The sequence below is a fragment of the Peromyscus californicus genome, unplaced genomic scaffold (genome assembly GCF_007827085.1).
Source record: "Peromyscus californicus insignis strain IS unplaced genomic scaffold, ASM782708v3 Scaffold_11__1_contigs__length_118956290, whole genome shotgun sequence".
Classification (NCBI taxonomy): Eukaryota; Metazoa; Chordata; class Mammalia; order Rodentia; family Cricetidae; genus Peromyscus; species Peromyscus californicus.
In genome coordinates this window covers 43,892,533-43,907,452 of record NW_026294402.1, presented here as the reverse complement: position 1 = coordinate 43,907,452, position 14,920 = coordinate 43,892,533, and the positions used below count along the sequence as shown (strand labels likewise).

The 14,920-nt window shown below is 46.9% G+C and overlaps 1 protein-coding gene across 7 annotated transcripts in view; it reads left to right on the top strand.

Moving 5' to 3' along the window:
• Ttc12 (tetratricopeptide repeat domain 12) overlaps nucleotides 1-13,997 on the top strand; it is a 42,440-nt gene extending 28,443 nt beyond the window's left edge. For all 7 annotated transcript variants that reach the window (XM_052759973.1, XM_052759965.1, XM_052759966.1 and 4 more), the window contains 9 exons: nucleotides 4,139-4,231; nucleotides 6,256-6,316; nucleotides 6,971-7,108; nucleotides 7,579-7,677; nucleotides 8,124-8,192; nucleotides 9,395-9,496; nucleotides 10,713-10,812; nucleotides 11,837-12,062; nucleotides 13,835-13,997. In XM_052759973.1, the coding sequence (XP_052615933.1) occupies nucleotides 4,139-4,231; nucleotides 6,256-6,316; nucleotides 6,971-7,108; nucleotides 7,579-7,677; nucleotides 8,124-8,192; nucleotides 9,395-9,496; nucleotides 10,713-10,812; nucleotides 11,837-12,062; nucleotides 13,835-13,910 (964 nt within the window). In that variant the 3' untranslated portion in view covers nucleotides 13,911-13,997. The remainder of the gene's footprint in view (nucleotides 1-4,138; nucleotides 4,232-6,255; nucleotides 6,317-6,970; nucleotides 7,109-7,578; nucleotides 7,678-8,123; nucleotides 8,193-9,394; nucleotides 9,497-10,712; nucleotides 10,813-11,836; nucleotides 12,063-13,834) is intronic.
• Nucleotides 13,998-14,920: the final 923 nt, after the last annotated feature.

The window sequence follows — 14,920 nt, the reverse complement described above, 5'->3', positions numbered from 1 at the left end:
TGACACAATACTGGTATTTTGTTTTGCATGTCCTTCAGCGATTTCTGAAGTGGGAGAGTATAATTTAATACAACAAATGCTTTTTCGTGGGACTTTTTCAAAGACTGAGACACATGGGGAATGGGTATGCATGACTCCTAAAAGGATTTTCTAAAACATCTTACCTGAACCACAGTGACTCTGTCTGTGCTTTTCAGCTTTTTAGCAATTAGTTTTACTTAATTGTTTGTTTATTGCCAATTTATTTAGTGTGTAAGGACAGATATATGTGTTGTGTCTATGTGCATAAGCACAGGTATGTGTGTGCACGTACTGAGGGGGGTGTACATATGTATGTGGGTGCATTTGTGTGTACAGGTGCATATGTATATGCATGCTTGTGGAGGCCAGAGATCTGTCTTGAGTGTTGTTCCTCAGGAGCCATCCAGTTGGTTTGTCGAGATATATCCCTGTCACTAGGACCAGATCCCTGGTTAGGCAAGGCAGGCCAGCTAGTGACCTTCGGTGGTTTGTCTGTCCCTGCCTCCCCAGTGCTGGGATCACAGGTGCGTGCTGCCATGACCCACTTTTTCTGGGGTGCTGCAGATCAAACTCAGTCCTCAGGTTTATATGGCAAGCACTGTAACTGAACTCTCTCCCAGCCTGTATTTTATTTATTTTTCAATTGACATTGCTTACTTATTTTCTGGTTATAAATTTGACCATATGAAATTGACATGCCATTTTTTTTTTAGATCAGAAAGGTTGAACATCAGCCATTTCATTTGGTTTAACCTGATAGAAACAGCATTTACGGTGGCCTGCTTTGCAAACGTGTCAGAGTAACTTTAGAACAGAAGCCAATCTGCCAGATTTCTTCACTGCCATATCATTTTATGTCCTGTGGTAACTTAGGGGAGCGGTGCTCCCTATCCACAGAGTGGGCAGGGCATGCTACAGCAAATAACAAGACCACATCAGCCTGCCGTCTCCCGGGGCTTGTTCTCTGGAGCCTAGCTCCTACTCTCTGTCCTCTCTAAGTAAAGGAGCAAAATCCCTCTGGACCAGGCTGAGCCCTCTCACCCATCCTTCTAGTGAGGGGTCCACTGTGTGCCAAGGACAAGGTGGTCTCCATCTCCCTGTTTCCATCAAGTCAGAGCCCCAGTGGCTTCCAGGAAAAGCCTTGGCAACCCAGAAGCTCTGCCCACCAGGCGGGTGAATTGCTAGTGAACATCTCCCAGCGCACTTGGTGCTTTTCAGGGGACTCTGCAGCCATTGACTCAGTCCCTTCAGCACATGCTATTTCCTCTTAAACCATCCTTCGTCTCTAAGCTGCTATAGCTGTAGTTGTCTTAAGACTTTGGCCACAAGCTGTCTTTGAATAGCCAGAGCCTCAACTTGAACTCCTGCAGTTGTGTTATCCTGACACGTACAGCCTTGCCTACTCTTGGATCAGCAGGGAGGCCTCGGCTTATTGCTTTCAGGCCCACGAGCCTTGCTAATGTCCATCCTCAGTATTGGTTCTCTGTGCTGAAAGAACATTGTTTGAAGCAGAGCAGGGCAGTGCACACCTCACAGAGGGATACAGGTCCCCTTCCTCCCCAAATGTCAACTGGCAAGAACAGGCTTCCCACTTTGTAGGAAGCACTGGGATTTTGGATTCTCACAGTCTGGTGTTGAATCCTTTTTATTCTTTTTTTTTTTTGGCGTGGGAAAGGTACATTATCTTGTCTGTACTGCACACTTAGAATGACATTTAAGAGGGATGGTGGAGAGCTGAAGAGATGACTTGGCAGTTAAGAGCATGTTCTACTCTTGCAGGGGACCCAAGTTCAATTCCCAGAACCCATATTGAGGAGTTCGCCACCACCCATAACTCCAGCTGCAGATCTGACGTCTTCCGGTCTCTTAGAGCATCCACATACAAATATGCAACACGTATACACACATACACATAAACAATAGTAATTATTTATTAAAAGAAGTGTGAAAGTCACTCCACTTCCTTATTTTTTTTAAAATATGGGGCTCCATGCTAGAGCCCTTGCTAGTAAATATTAGGGTTCAGTCCTCAGTGTACTACCCTCTGCCCTCCAAAAAACAAACAAACAACAAAAAGCCCACAGAGATACTTCTATGTCAGTTTAGATCTTTTTCTCCTGCCTTATGCAGACCATTTGACCAAAAGGAGCTTAAGCATGATAGAGCCTGGCATGTTTTCCCACCTGATAAGAAAAGGCTAAGCACAACAACCCACGGCTTGAAGACTCCAAGGTCAAGGTCACTGTCCTTCTCTTGACCTTTCCTTTTCCCTTGGTGCTATGCCAAGCCTCATATCCCTGTCTAACACAGCTTAGCACCCACTGGATCCACCCTCTCCATTAAGAAAAGCCACTGCTTATTTTGGTTTGGTAGATTGTATCCTGGGCTACCCAGGAAGACATTGGCACCCACTGGATCCACCCTCTCTGTTAAGAAAAGCCACTGCTTATTTTGATTCAGTAGATTGTATCCTGGGCTACCCAGGAAGACAATGGTGGCTTCTGTAGCAGAGTCAGGCAGAATGGTAGGGGGACGTGGTGACTGTGAGGCTGGCCAGCTAACAACTGCCACCACAGTAAGAAGAGTCACCGGCATCCATATCTGACACTGGACATGAGCCTAATAATGTTTTAGTGATCACTTTTTTCTCTCTTTAGGGTAGATAGTTCAAAGTCTTAAATGGGGACGGTTGTGAAATGATTGTCTCCATGAGCCCATTCTCTGAACTGTGGTTCATCCACTGGGGCAACTGCTTGTCAAAAGAGCAGGAAGCATGACTCTGAGCAAGATGAGGTGAAAAGGGACACACTGTCCTCTGTAGGTAATGAGACTGGTTAGGAGAAGTGTTTTGTCACATGGTGAGGGAGCTTATTTTTTATGTCTCCTAAAGCTAAACCAGGATGACCCTGACTGTTGTCTGTCCTTGGTGCTATTCAAGTTCAGCAGCAGCATTCATCTTCAAGACCAAGAAAACAGTTAAATTGGTGTAGGAGGAATTTGGACTAACTCCAAAGCAAATTATTTCTGATGGATGAGCACTAGAGTACTCTCTTAAGGAAGTCGAGGATTTGCAGAAGGTTGAGGACACCTGAGCTTTAGACACCATCTAGCCCATCCCCATCCAGCATGGGTGCCCCCCTGCAGTGGCCCAACCCAGTCCATGCAGGCTTCCCTTGAGGGAAGACCCAGCATTTTCACTGTATCTGTTTCCACTTGACCTGGGCCAGCATTTGCTCTGGTGATGGAGCCAAGACATCATACACTGTGGAAGCCTTTTCATCTCCAGTCCCCCAACAACTCCTTCCAGGTAGACTCTGAGGCCCTTCGCATGAGCCTGTTCTGGCACATTCCTAGTGCTTTCCTTCATTATTGTACTTGTCACTGTAGACCAGGAGCTAGGCACTGAGCACAGTGCCAGCATGCCAGAGGTGCTCGTTTTGCTGGAGGGTACTCATAACTTTCACCTCTGGTGGTCTAACAGTCAGTCCTCTTTGGGCAGCTTGAGGTTTCACAGCTTTGTCTGGCAGCTGAACTGGACTGTTTTCCCACACTCTCTTTACAATCATCTCAAAACCCTTGACTCTTTTCTGCATGAATCAGTAACCAAAGTGAGTTTCTCAACTCTGTTCCTCACTTACCATCTCCTGCTCTCAGTAAGAGGACTCTAACTCTATTAAATCCGTCTGCTAAATTCAGCAGCCTGTCAAGATCTTGTTAAATATTTATTCCATCACCTGTCTTATTAGCGGGTCCTCCCACTGTAGTTATGAGTAGATTAGTAAGTGTGCCATATAGATGTCATCCAAGTTAATGAACTTGACCGAGACACAGCCACAGGGCAGAACACCAGAAACTCCTTCCAAGGTTGTGTCTGATAATTAGAGAACTTACATTAAAAAAACTGTTTAGCAACCTGAGAATTCACATGGAGTGTTGGAGCCATCCCCGAAGGATGGTGTCTATGGGTAAGGACCTGGGCATCCTATCCCGGCATGGTGGGTCCATCCTTTCAGCTTCCCTTCCCTGGATTCTGAGCTTTCCTGGAGTCCTTACAAGGATTGCTGAGAGTTTGAAGACGACCCATTCCGAGTCTGGGGTTTTTCACGACTCTTTGCAGATTGTGTGAAGCACTGCTGTCATTTCTTGACTTCTCAGACAAGAAGGCCAATACAGCCATCGGACTCCTCACAGATTTGGCTCTAGAAGAAAGGTAATGGTTTGGTTTTGTTTCTATACATCGACAGTTCTTCAGCCCGTGTTAAGCTTTGTGGTCTTTGAAAAATGCCACCATCTACAGAGACTCAACAAATCTCCAGGAGAGCATTACAAGAGTAAGGACATGGATGGCTTCCAGAGGGCCATAGCCATCCACTCCCATTCCAGTCCCTCCAGGTGGAGGGTGACCCAGTCCTCAGTGGGCTTGGAAACCATAACACACACTTATCCCTTGGTTCTATTAATTCTGCACCTGTGGATTCAATCAACCACAAATCAAAAGTACTTCTAAAAGTCTGTACTGGACGTGTACAGACCCCTTTCCTTATCATTCCCTAACCAATACAGAGTGCATATTTACATAGCACTTTATATTGCTTCAGTACCATAGCTACAAATGCTGAGACATTGTGGGGGACCAGCCCCCACATTTATTTACCCCAGGGACTCTTGAGGAATGAGGGATAAGAGACTTAGTTAGAAATGAAGAGGGAAGGAAAAGATAGAAAATATAGGATAGACTCAGGAGGGCCTGTATCCTAATCTATCGGGCCTCGAATGTCTCTGCCCTAGGGTATTTAAAGGAATGCCAAGGGGTGGAGTAAACGACCTCCCCCCAGCACAGCCAAGTGCAGACCATCTCAGACACCTGTACTCAGGCCAGTGGTCCAGTCATCCTCTTTGCAGACCTGCTGGGTAAAGCCCAAATGTGCTCCAACAAGACCTGGCTCAAAGTTCCCAGGAAGTTATACATAGTTTATATGCAAATACTGTATCGTTCTATGTAAGGGGTTTGGGCATCTGCACACCTTGGTATTCGTAGGGTCCTGGGACCAATCTCATGCAAACACCAGGAGGATGGCTACTGAAAACAGTGCTTCTTGCAGTCAGAAAAGCTTCCTGCCTCTTGGCCAGTGCCTGGTGCATAATAACTGCCTGGAAATCTGTGTTGAATGAATATAAGTGAGCAAGTAGAGGGGAAGGAACAAGGAAATGTAGCCTCTTTGTTGGATGCAGTAATACTGAGTTGCTATGTCTTCCTGCCTGTTTGTTTTGGTTTTAGCTGCTGGGGGAAGATCATAAAAATCCTAGATTTTTGGAATTGTTATAAATTCTCAAGTCATTTCTTTTTTTTTTTTCTTGGTTTTTTGAGACAGGGTTTCTCTTTGTAGCTTTGTGCCTGTCCTGGAACTCACTCTGTAGCCCAGGTTGGCCTCAAACTCACAGAGATCCACCTGGCTCTGCCTCCCGAGTGCTGGGATTAAAGGCGTGCGCCACCACCACCTGGCTCTTAAGTCATTTCTTATGAGCTTTTAATGCACTCATTGCACCTATTGTGAATCTTGCCTGGAAGTAGTCATGGAAGAACCAGCTAATACGCTCATAGGTGGGCCAGCTGTGGGGCTGGAAGCATAGAATGCTACACCAGCATGTGGTGACGTGTGTCTGGGCTTTCTCAGCGGCTGTGATGGGTGAACATGTCTTCAGTGTTTCCCACCTGCACTGGGCATGTGGGACACACAAACCCAGAGCAAAGAGAAGGATTGCAGTCAACTTGGCAGAAGCCTGGGAGTTCCAGCTACTTCTGCTTATAAGAGCTGGTGCCTGAGACCTGCTGTCTAACATCAAAGATTAGACTCTAGGCTTTGAAAAATTAAAGTCACACGACAGAACCAGTGCCTTTTCATTTTAGGCACACAGAATGAATTATAGTGTGTACAGTAAGTCACACAGGCCCTGTTTGTAGCTCTTTGAGACATCACCTGAGATTCGAGCGTCCAGGTATAGAATTTTGTGTCACTTAAAAATTATCCTAGCCAGGCGGTGGTGGCGCACGCCTTTAATCCCAGCACTCTGGAGGCAGAACCAGGCGGATCTCTGTGAGTTCAAGGTAGCCTGGGCTACCAAGTGAGTTCCAGGAAAGGCACAAAGCTACACAGAGAAACCCTATCTCGAAAAACCAAAAAAAAAAAAAAAAAAAAAAAAAAAAAATTATCCTGTTCTCTGTTCTCTCCACAGATTCCAAGTCTGGTTCCGGGCCAACCTTCCAGGTATCCTCCCTGCACTCACAGGTGTTCTGGTGAGCACACCCCAAGGCCTCTCCTCTATGGCAGACACTTCTTAGCCAGGGCAGAGCTGTTGAAGCACAATTTGCATCCCAGTGCCCGTGCTGTCTCTCAGCTTGATTAGTCATTTATTCACAGCTGGAATTTACACAGTTCTCGGCTATTAAAACAACTGCAGGAAGGACAAATAGAAGTGGCCTATGGACAGGGCTGGCTGCCGGGGAAAGATGCTCCTCCGTGTGGGCTGTGTGTCTTAGATGACAGTGGGGAGGGGCTGCTCTCTACCGGAGTCCTCCTTCGCACAAAGTAGTGTCTCCGGGACAGGGGGTGGCTTTGTCCTCTGGGTGGACAAGAGTAGCCGTGTGAGGAATGAAGCAAGGGCTCTCCTTGGAGAGCAGGCTGTGTCTCTCGAGCCATAAAAAGTCAGGAGACCTCCCCCCCCCCCCCCCGGGAACATAACCACACCCCAACATTTTGCAGCTGGTTGGTGTAGAAGCCAAGTGTGTAACTCCGTCACGTGACCAGGGTGACTTCATTGATGTCCCTGTGTGACATTAGGCTAGGTGTCTGGTTCCTAGCCTTTTGATGAGGAAGGGACACTTCTAGAAAGGCCTGTGGCATCATTTATCTGCTGGTCGAGATGTCACTTTCTCTGAATTCATTTGCAGAAGCGAGAACCCATGTTAACCAGCCCCTCAGCCCTCTGCCAGTGCATTGCCCTGATGGGAAACATCAGTGCTGAGCCTACTGCCCGAAGACACATGGTGGCCTGTGAGGAATTTCAGGATGCCTGTTTGAACCTCCTGGTATCACAGCCTTTCTCTTTAAACTTGGTCTCCTCTCCTCCTGTGGGCCACTGGCTTCTTTTAGTTATTCTGTTACCCAGGAACTAGGACCTCTTTGGCTTATTCCTGATAGAGCTGTGGGCTTCATGGGGTGGTGACCTCCAAAGTCCTCTAGATTAAGTCTCCCTGATCCTAGAGAGATTTTGAAGCTTTCCTGATGGAACCAATCATCCACTTCCGCAGCCCAGTTTCCAGTGCAAACCCAGGGCCTACTGAGCCAGAGTACCATACCAACGTGCCTGAGACAACTTCTGTTGCTCCTAAACCAATGCTAATTCCTCAGCCTGGTGTCTGTGCTCCCACCATCATCCAAGTCCATGATATTGACAATATAGGGAGCATGGGTGTCTCAAGCCACTTGTCTAAGGGAAGAGATTACCATGAAGAGCTGCAAAGCAGCAAGATGGTTGATTACCTTGTTTTGTTTCCAGGCCAAGTGTGAGGAGGACATGGACCTATTCAGAGAGGTCATATATACCCTCCTAGGACTCATCATGAACCTGTTTCTTGAGGGTCCCTTCATCTCTGAGGTACAGTGCTCTCATCACCCTCCCTGGAGCCCTGGGACAGACATGTGGCGTTGGCTTGTTCACAAAGTGAACAGAAGCGTCTGACCCTGAACAGGAGCAGTCTGGGGACATGGAGGGCTGGAGGGATGCTCTGTCACTTTGCTGAGGACAAGTGTCGCTCTTGTCTTCATTCAGAAAGCTTTCCACGTGCACAGGACATGCTCAGCCTCCCAGGGGCTGCATTGCAAGAGTCAAATGAAATCTGTCCTCAGCTCCAGAATCACTGTCCAGAACTAGAGGGGACAGATATGAGAGCAAGAAAAGGATCCCCTGGGGGAGAAATATGGACATGGGTGTTATGGTTCCTAGAGGGAGTGGCTGGCTCTGTTTGATTGCTTAGAAGATACTCTCTAGAGGATTCTGACTATCTGGGCTATTAAAATGTCCGCCCTTCCCTATGTTTGTAGATGTGGGCCGTGAAGATGAGCCAAAAGTGCATGTCTCTGCTGAACAGCCAGGATGGAGGAATCCTGACAGTAAGTGTCTCCAAAAAGCGGACTAACAGTTTCCTGCTCCGATGCTGTTTTCATGTTAATAGGTCTCACCCTGTTTGCAGTCACCATCTTTAAAGTCTCTATAACTCGGAGGTATAGTGTGGGTGGACTCCTCACAGTCATGCCCACAAACACAAACGACAAATTTTGCCTTCAATCTGAGAGGATTTGGTGACTGCTCCCCGTACACGCATATGTGAACCTTGCAGAGTCCAGGAACCCAAGTTAAGAATCTCTTGGCTGTAGTCTAGAATCTTACTAGGGGATGCACTGTTTTAGTATTCCAAGAGACCCTTCAGAGGCTGACGTTGGAATGACTTTCTTAACTCTGTTCCGACACTTGACTAGGAAAACCGAAGATGGTCTTGTGGTCAGGGCAGTGCACATGGAGAAGAGTGTTAGCATGACTCAGGAGGCCTTTGGCCACCGTCTTAGCATGCACTCTTCACTTACTCATTTTTCCATCAGTGCAGGACCTAAAACCTAGACAGACAAGATGACATTCAGGACAGGTGTGAGAAAATAGCCCTTTAAAAACTTCAGACAGAGGGATTGGCTTCAGACCTCCCCAAGTTGTCCTCTGACCTGACTTCCACGTGAGCATTATGGCACACACACACACACACACACACACACACACAAACAAACACACACATACACACTAACACACACAAATATACACACACACACAACAATAATAAATAATTATAATTTTGAAACTTTTTAAATGAAATGAAAGCTGGGAAATAAAGCAAATGAAGTCTCCCAGGAAGTTGAACCAAAAGAGAGATTTGGAAAGATAAAGATAAGTGAAAACTGAAAACTCCGAAGGTAGGTCCTGAAAGTGGAGCATCTTCTAATGAGAACCCTCTTGATGCTGAGGTCTGGGAGGCACCCAGGAAGGACTCATTCTCAGGGTTGAGCTGGCTGACCCTGAGTAAAGCTGAACTACACTGGCCAGGAAGCAGTATTTCTAGCCCTTTGAGCTGCCTACCTGGCAAGCTTATTAAAAAAGAATTATGTTTACTATGTGTTCTTTGGCCGTTATATTATTCAAAAATCAAGCAATAGATTTTGCTTCTAATATTGATTGCTTCTGCCTAACCAAACTCCTCCCCATTAACCTTTAAAGGTCGTGAGCATTTCTGGAAGGGGTGTTTCATTATCCTCTTGTGTCCTCTCAGAGAGCTGCTGGTGTCCTGAGCCGGACCCTTTCTTCCTCTCTAACCATTGTGGAAGAGGCACTGAGAGCAGGGGTGCTGAAGAAAATGATTAAATTCCTGAAGGTAAAGTGACTTCACCGCTTACGGCTTCTTACATGTCCCCAGATACCTATTCAGCTCAAGAGAGCAGGATGAAAGTGGGCTTTGTTCTTTTAACATGCCAAGATGTTATCCCCGCCGGACTAGAGAACCTCTTCTGCCTGTCCACCTGGACAGTGCCCTGAACAGCAACAAAAAAACTGCTGAATGAATAAATAAATTGTTCCTCAGCTACAGTGATAAAAATTGCTTGCCCTCCAAGCCCAGCTTTGAAACATGCAGTCTCTGTCCTTGAACAAGGTGCTTTGAATGGCTTTCTGCAAGGTTTCTTAGCCCAATTATTTTGTTTGTGGAATCCTGGTACCTTCTGTCCGTATCTGGAGTGTGTTGGTTGTAACTCCATTTGTGAACTCTGGAGGCTGCAGAGTTGTCATGGGACCAAAGGCTGTTGAAATTTCCCAAATGAAAGGAGTGCAGTGAACCCAAGAGAGGAACTAGATTCACCTGGAAAGGCAAAGCGAATTGTCAGGCTGCTGCCTCTAGATACCACTCACATGCTGCAAGGCTCACCCGGGTTAATGCTGCAGGAGTATAAAACTTTGGGTCGAGCAGGACAGGAAGCAAGTTCCAAAGCAGGGAAGATGCTACCTGACGAGGGCTGATGACAAGGGGGCAGAGTGGAGGAGCTCAGTTAAGACTGATACTTGATCACTACTTGTCATTGTTGCTACAACTTTTGGCACTACACCAGAGACTGCTGAATGCATGCACACGTGTACACACACATATCCTGAAGACCCTGATATTGAGGGTTATGATTGCATAATTACTACCTCTTATAATGATCTCAGTGAATGATTCTTCACAAAGACTGTCAACCCTTGTTCTCCAAAGGCCAAAGGACCCAGGAGGGTCATTTGCTTCCCTTTGGGGAAACATCTGCTATTGAACAGTAGGTGTTTATATATACATCACTGTTATCTAAGCCAGTCTCTCATAAAACCTTTTAGTGGTGTCAAGTGTACAGTGGACAAGCCTGCATTTCTACCTTGGAAATGGGGCTAGGTTTCCAGATGGGTACAAGTGACACTCCATCCTTGCTCACCTAATGCCATTGCTTCATCTAATAATCTTATAGAAGCCAGGAAGGCCACTGGCACTATTATGATGATCACTGAGGTATCTAGAAAGAATGGTTATAACCTTGATTTTGCTTTTCTGATTTTGTTCTGAATCCTAGATGGGAGGTCAGACTGCATCGCGTTACGCCATAAAGACACTGGCTGTCTGCACAAACAACTACCATCCAGCTCGGGAGGAGGTGATGAGACTTGATAAAAGTAAGTGACAGTTTCATTAGCAGAGACCACGCCTCAGTGGGAAATCCACCCTGGGAGCTGCAGAGAGAACCCAGGCTGAGGAGGGAGGAGACACTCAGGCAGCCTCACTCCCTTGTAGTGTTTACACAACGGGATGTCAGTTCATTTCCCATCACAAAGTGGTTCATTGGCCTTTTGGCTGTGCTTGGGTAAAATGCCAGGCAGCTCGAAGATCATAGGGCAGAAGCTGGACAACGCCTTCCCCTCCCCCAAGTTAACCTGGAGTTGTTTCTATAGTGATGTTTCAACTGGCCTAGCGCCAGCTCTCCTCCTTCATGGATGGAGGGGAAACGAAGCACATTCACCTGTCAGAGAACAGGGGGAACTTTAGCATTGAGCTCAGCTTCATTCATTAAGAATGCTTCATCAAGCTAACCTGGAGTGTGCTGGATGTCTCTCCATTCGCAAGATAGATGCGGAGGCTACAGAGTTACCATATCACCAAAGAATGCTCTAATTTCCCATGATCTAACTTAAGTCCTAAATCCTCTGTAGTTTTCACAGAGGGGGGCTCCCAGCAGAGGAAGCCTCCTAATGTTCTTCACACCTCCTCACAGTACACTGAAGGTGGCTAACTGAATGGGATGAACCTTCCTCCTGAAAAGATACATTGCCACTCGCTCAGGCTGGCAAGGTGATGTAGAGTGTGGGGCACCTTGAGAACAGACTTTTCTGACACTCGAATCCATTTTTTAAGACAGTCTCATTTGTTACTCTAGCTAGCCTGGAACTTGTTATGTAGATTATGCTGGCCTTGAACTCCAAAGAGAACTGCTTGTCTCCACCTCCCAAATGCTGGGATTAAACCACCACTCAGGCTACGAAAATCCTTTTATACCACAATGCAGGAACACAAGGAGAGAGCATGTATTTTCCCAGGTTTCTGGAGAAGCTTGCCGTCTAGTCCGTGGGCCTCTCATGACCCCTGGGCAGCCTCTTTAGGCTGTCCATTGGAACTGCTCCTTGTACCCATATTTCCCTGTAGAGTTCAACATTCTGATAATGCTGCTCGACTCGGAGGATGAAATTCTGGTGGGCAACGCTGCCCTCTGCCTGGGCAACTGCATGGAGGTGCCCAGCGCTGCCTCTTCCCTGCTGAAGACGGACATTGTACAAGTATTGTTGAAGCTGGCAGGCAGTGACTCACAGAAGACAGCCGTGCAGCTGAACGCAGGCATCGCTCTGGGGAAGCTATGCACAGCTGAGCCCAGGTTTGTGGTGGTCACCACTGAGCCAGGCCGGCCAGCTGGTGGTCACTTCTCAGAAAGAGTGGGGCAAGCCAAGCCCTGTGTGAGGAACTCCACGGGGGTACCTCCTGCCTTCCCCATGGATGGGGGAGGGGGACCCCATGCCTGTAGGGGTCCCCATGAGCTATGTCTCTGGAAGAAGGTTCCTTTGGGGGAATTACAACCTCCAGCCTGAGAAATGGAATACATTTGACAGGGTTTGGTCCCACGCATATGGCCGCCATCTTCTTGCCATTCCGTTCCTCTTCAAGCTGCTCCCTTTTGCGTACTCCTCTTTTCTCCTCTCTCTCTCATAGACACCATCTCTTCTCTCTCCCTCTTTCAGACACTGTGACAAAAATACCTAAAAAGTCACTTAAAGAACGATTTCTCCTGCCATAAGGGTTCAGAGGCTTCAGTCGCCGGTTCCTTGTTGCTTTGAGTCTGTTTGCAGCACAGGGCCTTGTGTTAGTGTGTGCGGCAGAGAGGGGGCTGTTCATCCACAGTGACAGAGAAGCCAAGACACAGAAAGGGACCAATTCCCCAACCTCCTTCTGAGAACACCCATGACCTAAATTCCTCCCACTAAGCCCAATGTACTAAAGGTTCTGTATCACCTTATGACATGGGCCGGAACCAAGGCCTTAGTGTATGGACCTTGGAAGGACATTTAATATCCAAACTATAACATATCCTGCCTGCCTCTCCATCTGTGCCCAAGTCTCTGCCTTGCCTCTTCCTCTCTCTCTCTCTCTCTCTCTCTCTCTCTCTCTCTCTCTCTTACTTTGTCTCTTTCTCCTATCTTCCTCCCTCCCCCATTCCTTCCTTCCTTTTCCCCTTCTTTTTCTTTTTTCTCTAGTTGGCCTGGAACTCACTTTATAGCTCAGGTTGATCACAATCCTCCTGCCCTTGCCTCACTAATGCTGACATTATGGATGTGCAGCACCATCCTTAGCTTCTCATCTTTTTCTTTATTTTCTGGAATAGATTTCTATTTTTTTGCTGAATGATTGGCTGGTTGATTGATTGACCTGGGTCTAAGCAAATGGAGGACTGTTCAGTGCAGCTAACAGTCTCCTGATGGAGAGACAGAGCTGCAGAACAGCACCCTGAGGCCACCCAGCAAGCCAGGGCCAGGGACTTGCACCTGAACTCTGCTCATTGGTCTCGTGTAGCTCTGCTTCCTGTCCTAGATCTGTCATGTTTTTAATCACCTCACAGAGTATGTTTTGGGGTGTCCCCCTGCAGCTGTGCCCTTGGATAGAAGTGGGGGAGACCTTGAGGATAGGCTTGGGTATGGCTCCTGCCTCACAGCTGCACACCTCTCTTTCCTCCCCCTGGAAAAATGAGAAGGCAGGTTTGGATGACACTGAAATCCCTTTCAAGCTCTCTCTGATTGATCAAGTGGAAGAAAAAGATAAAATTGTTCTTCCATAGAAAGCGAAGCACATTAGCTATTGTGAGTTCAAAGTGGCAACCTGCTGGGGTGGGATAGAGGGATTTCCCAAGAGCACAGCTTCATCTGAGCAGCCTGTCACACCTGACACTCCAGAAGAGTGTTTCCAGTTCTATGTGGGTTCCCCGAGAGCCAACTTACCTAACTAACTCTTTGATCTTTAGGGCTCCCCAGTGCCACCTTTACTTCCCCTTTCTACCTAAAATGATATGGCCCATGTCTGTGGCCAGCCTCAATCTGCAGAAGGTGACTGTGAAGCATGACATGTATTGACCTGAATTTTGTGTCCTGATTACCACAGGTTTGCTGCCCAACTTCGTGAGCTTCATGGGATAGAAATTCTCAGCTCTACAATGAAACACATGAATGATTCTTGAGGGACACAGTGTCTGCATACAGTCTGTGAACACACAACCATGTGTGAGAGGTTATTGCTCTGCTAATAAAGTCTTTTTAAATACTCACTTCAGAATGTGACATCTGCTAGGTTTTCACCAGGAAGAAGGGAGTGAGTGGCTCACTCTAGCATCCATCACTTGCCTCTGAACTGCTCCTTCATTTTCTACTGAGACCAGAAACCAGCCAACCAAAAGCCTCATTTTGTAGGCAGAGTTTCTCTGTGTCTCAGCAGCCACTCCCAAATAACCAGACTGAGAGTTATTATTAATTATAAATGCTCAGCCAATAGCTCAGGCTTATCACTAGCTAACTCTTACGTTTTAATTTAACTCATATTTCTTATCTATGCTCTGCCACATGGCTTGGCACCTTTTCTTAGTACAGCAAGTTCATCTCTTTCTCTCTAAGTCTCCTCTCGATTCTCCAAGATGACTTTTCTTCTTCTTCATGGTCTCTTTTTTTCTGAAAGTCCTACCTAACTTCTACCTGTCCAGCTATTGGCCAGTCAGCTTCTTTATTAATCCAACCACAGTGACACATATTCACACAGTGTAAAAGAATATTCCACATTACTTCCCAGATGCCCTTGTAGCAACACCACTAGAGGAGAACTAGATCCTGAGGGAAACATCAGGGGTATTTAGCAGTGACACTTCACATCTGCCTGCAACTCTCAGCCCTTTAAGAGACTGATGGTAGCACCAGGGTGTCAGCAGCCCCTGAATCCCAGCTGCAACTGTGGCATGTGCTTTTGAATTCAGTAGGTTGAGTGGTGACAGGTTGCTTCCTGTCTGGGAGCTATTTCCAGTCCTGGGCCTGAGGGTCACCATTACCATCCAGTTGCATTTTACAAGTGCCCTGTTTTCTATGTAAGATGGTTCTGGACTTCCAGTGCCAGAACACAGGCTCCTATTTACTGAAACCCAAATGATGTACATTTATGTCCCTAACCGACCTCAGACTCCTTTTTAGCCAATTCCTAAAGACA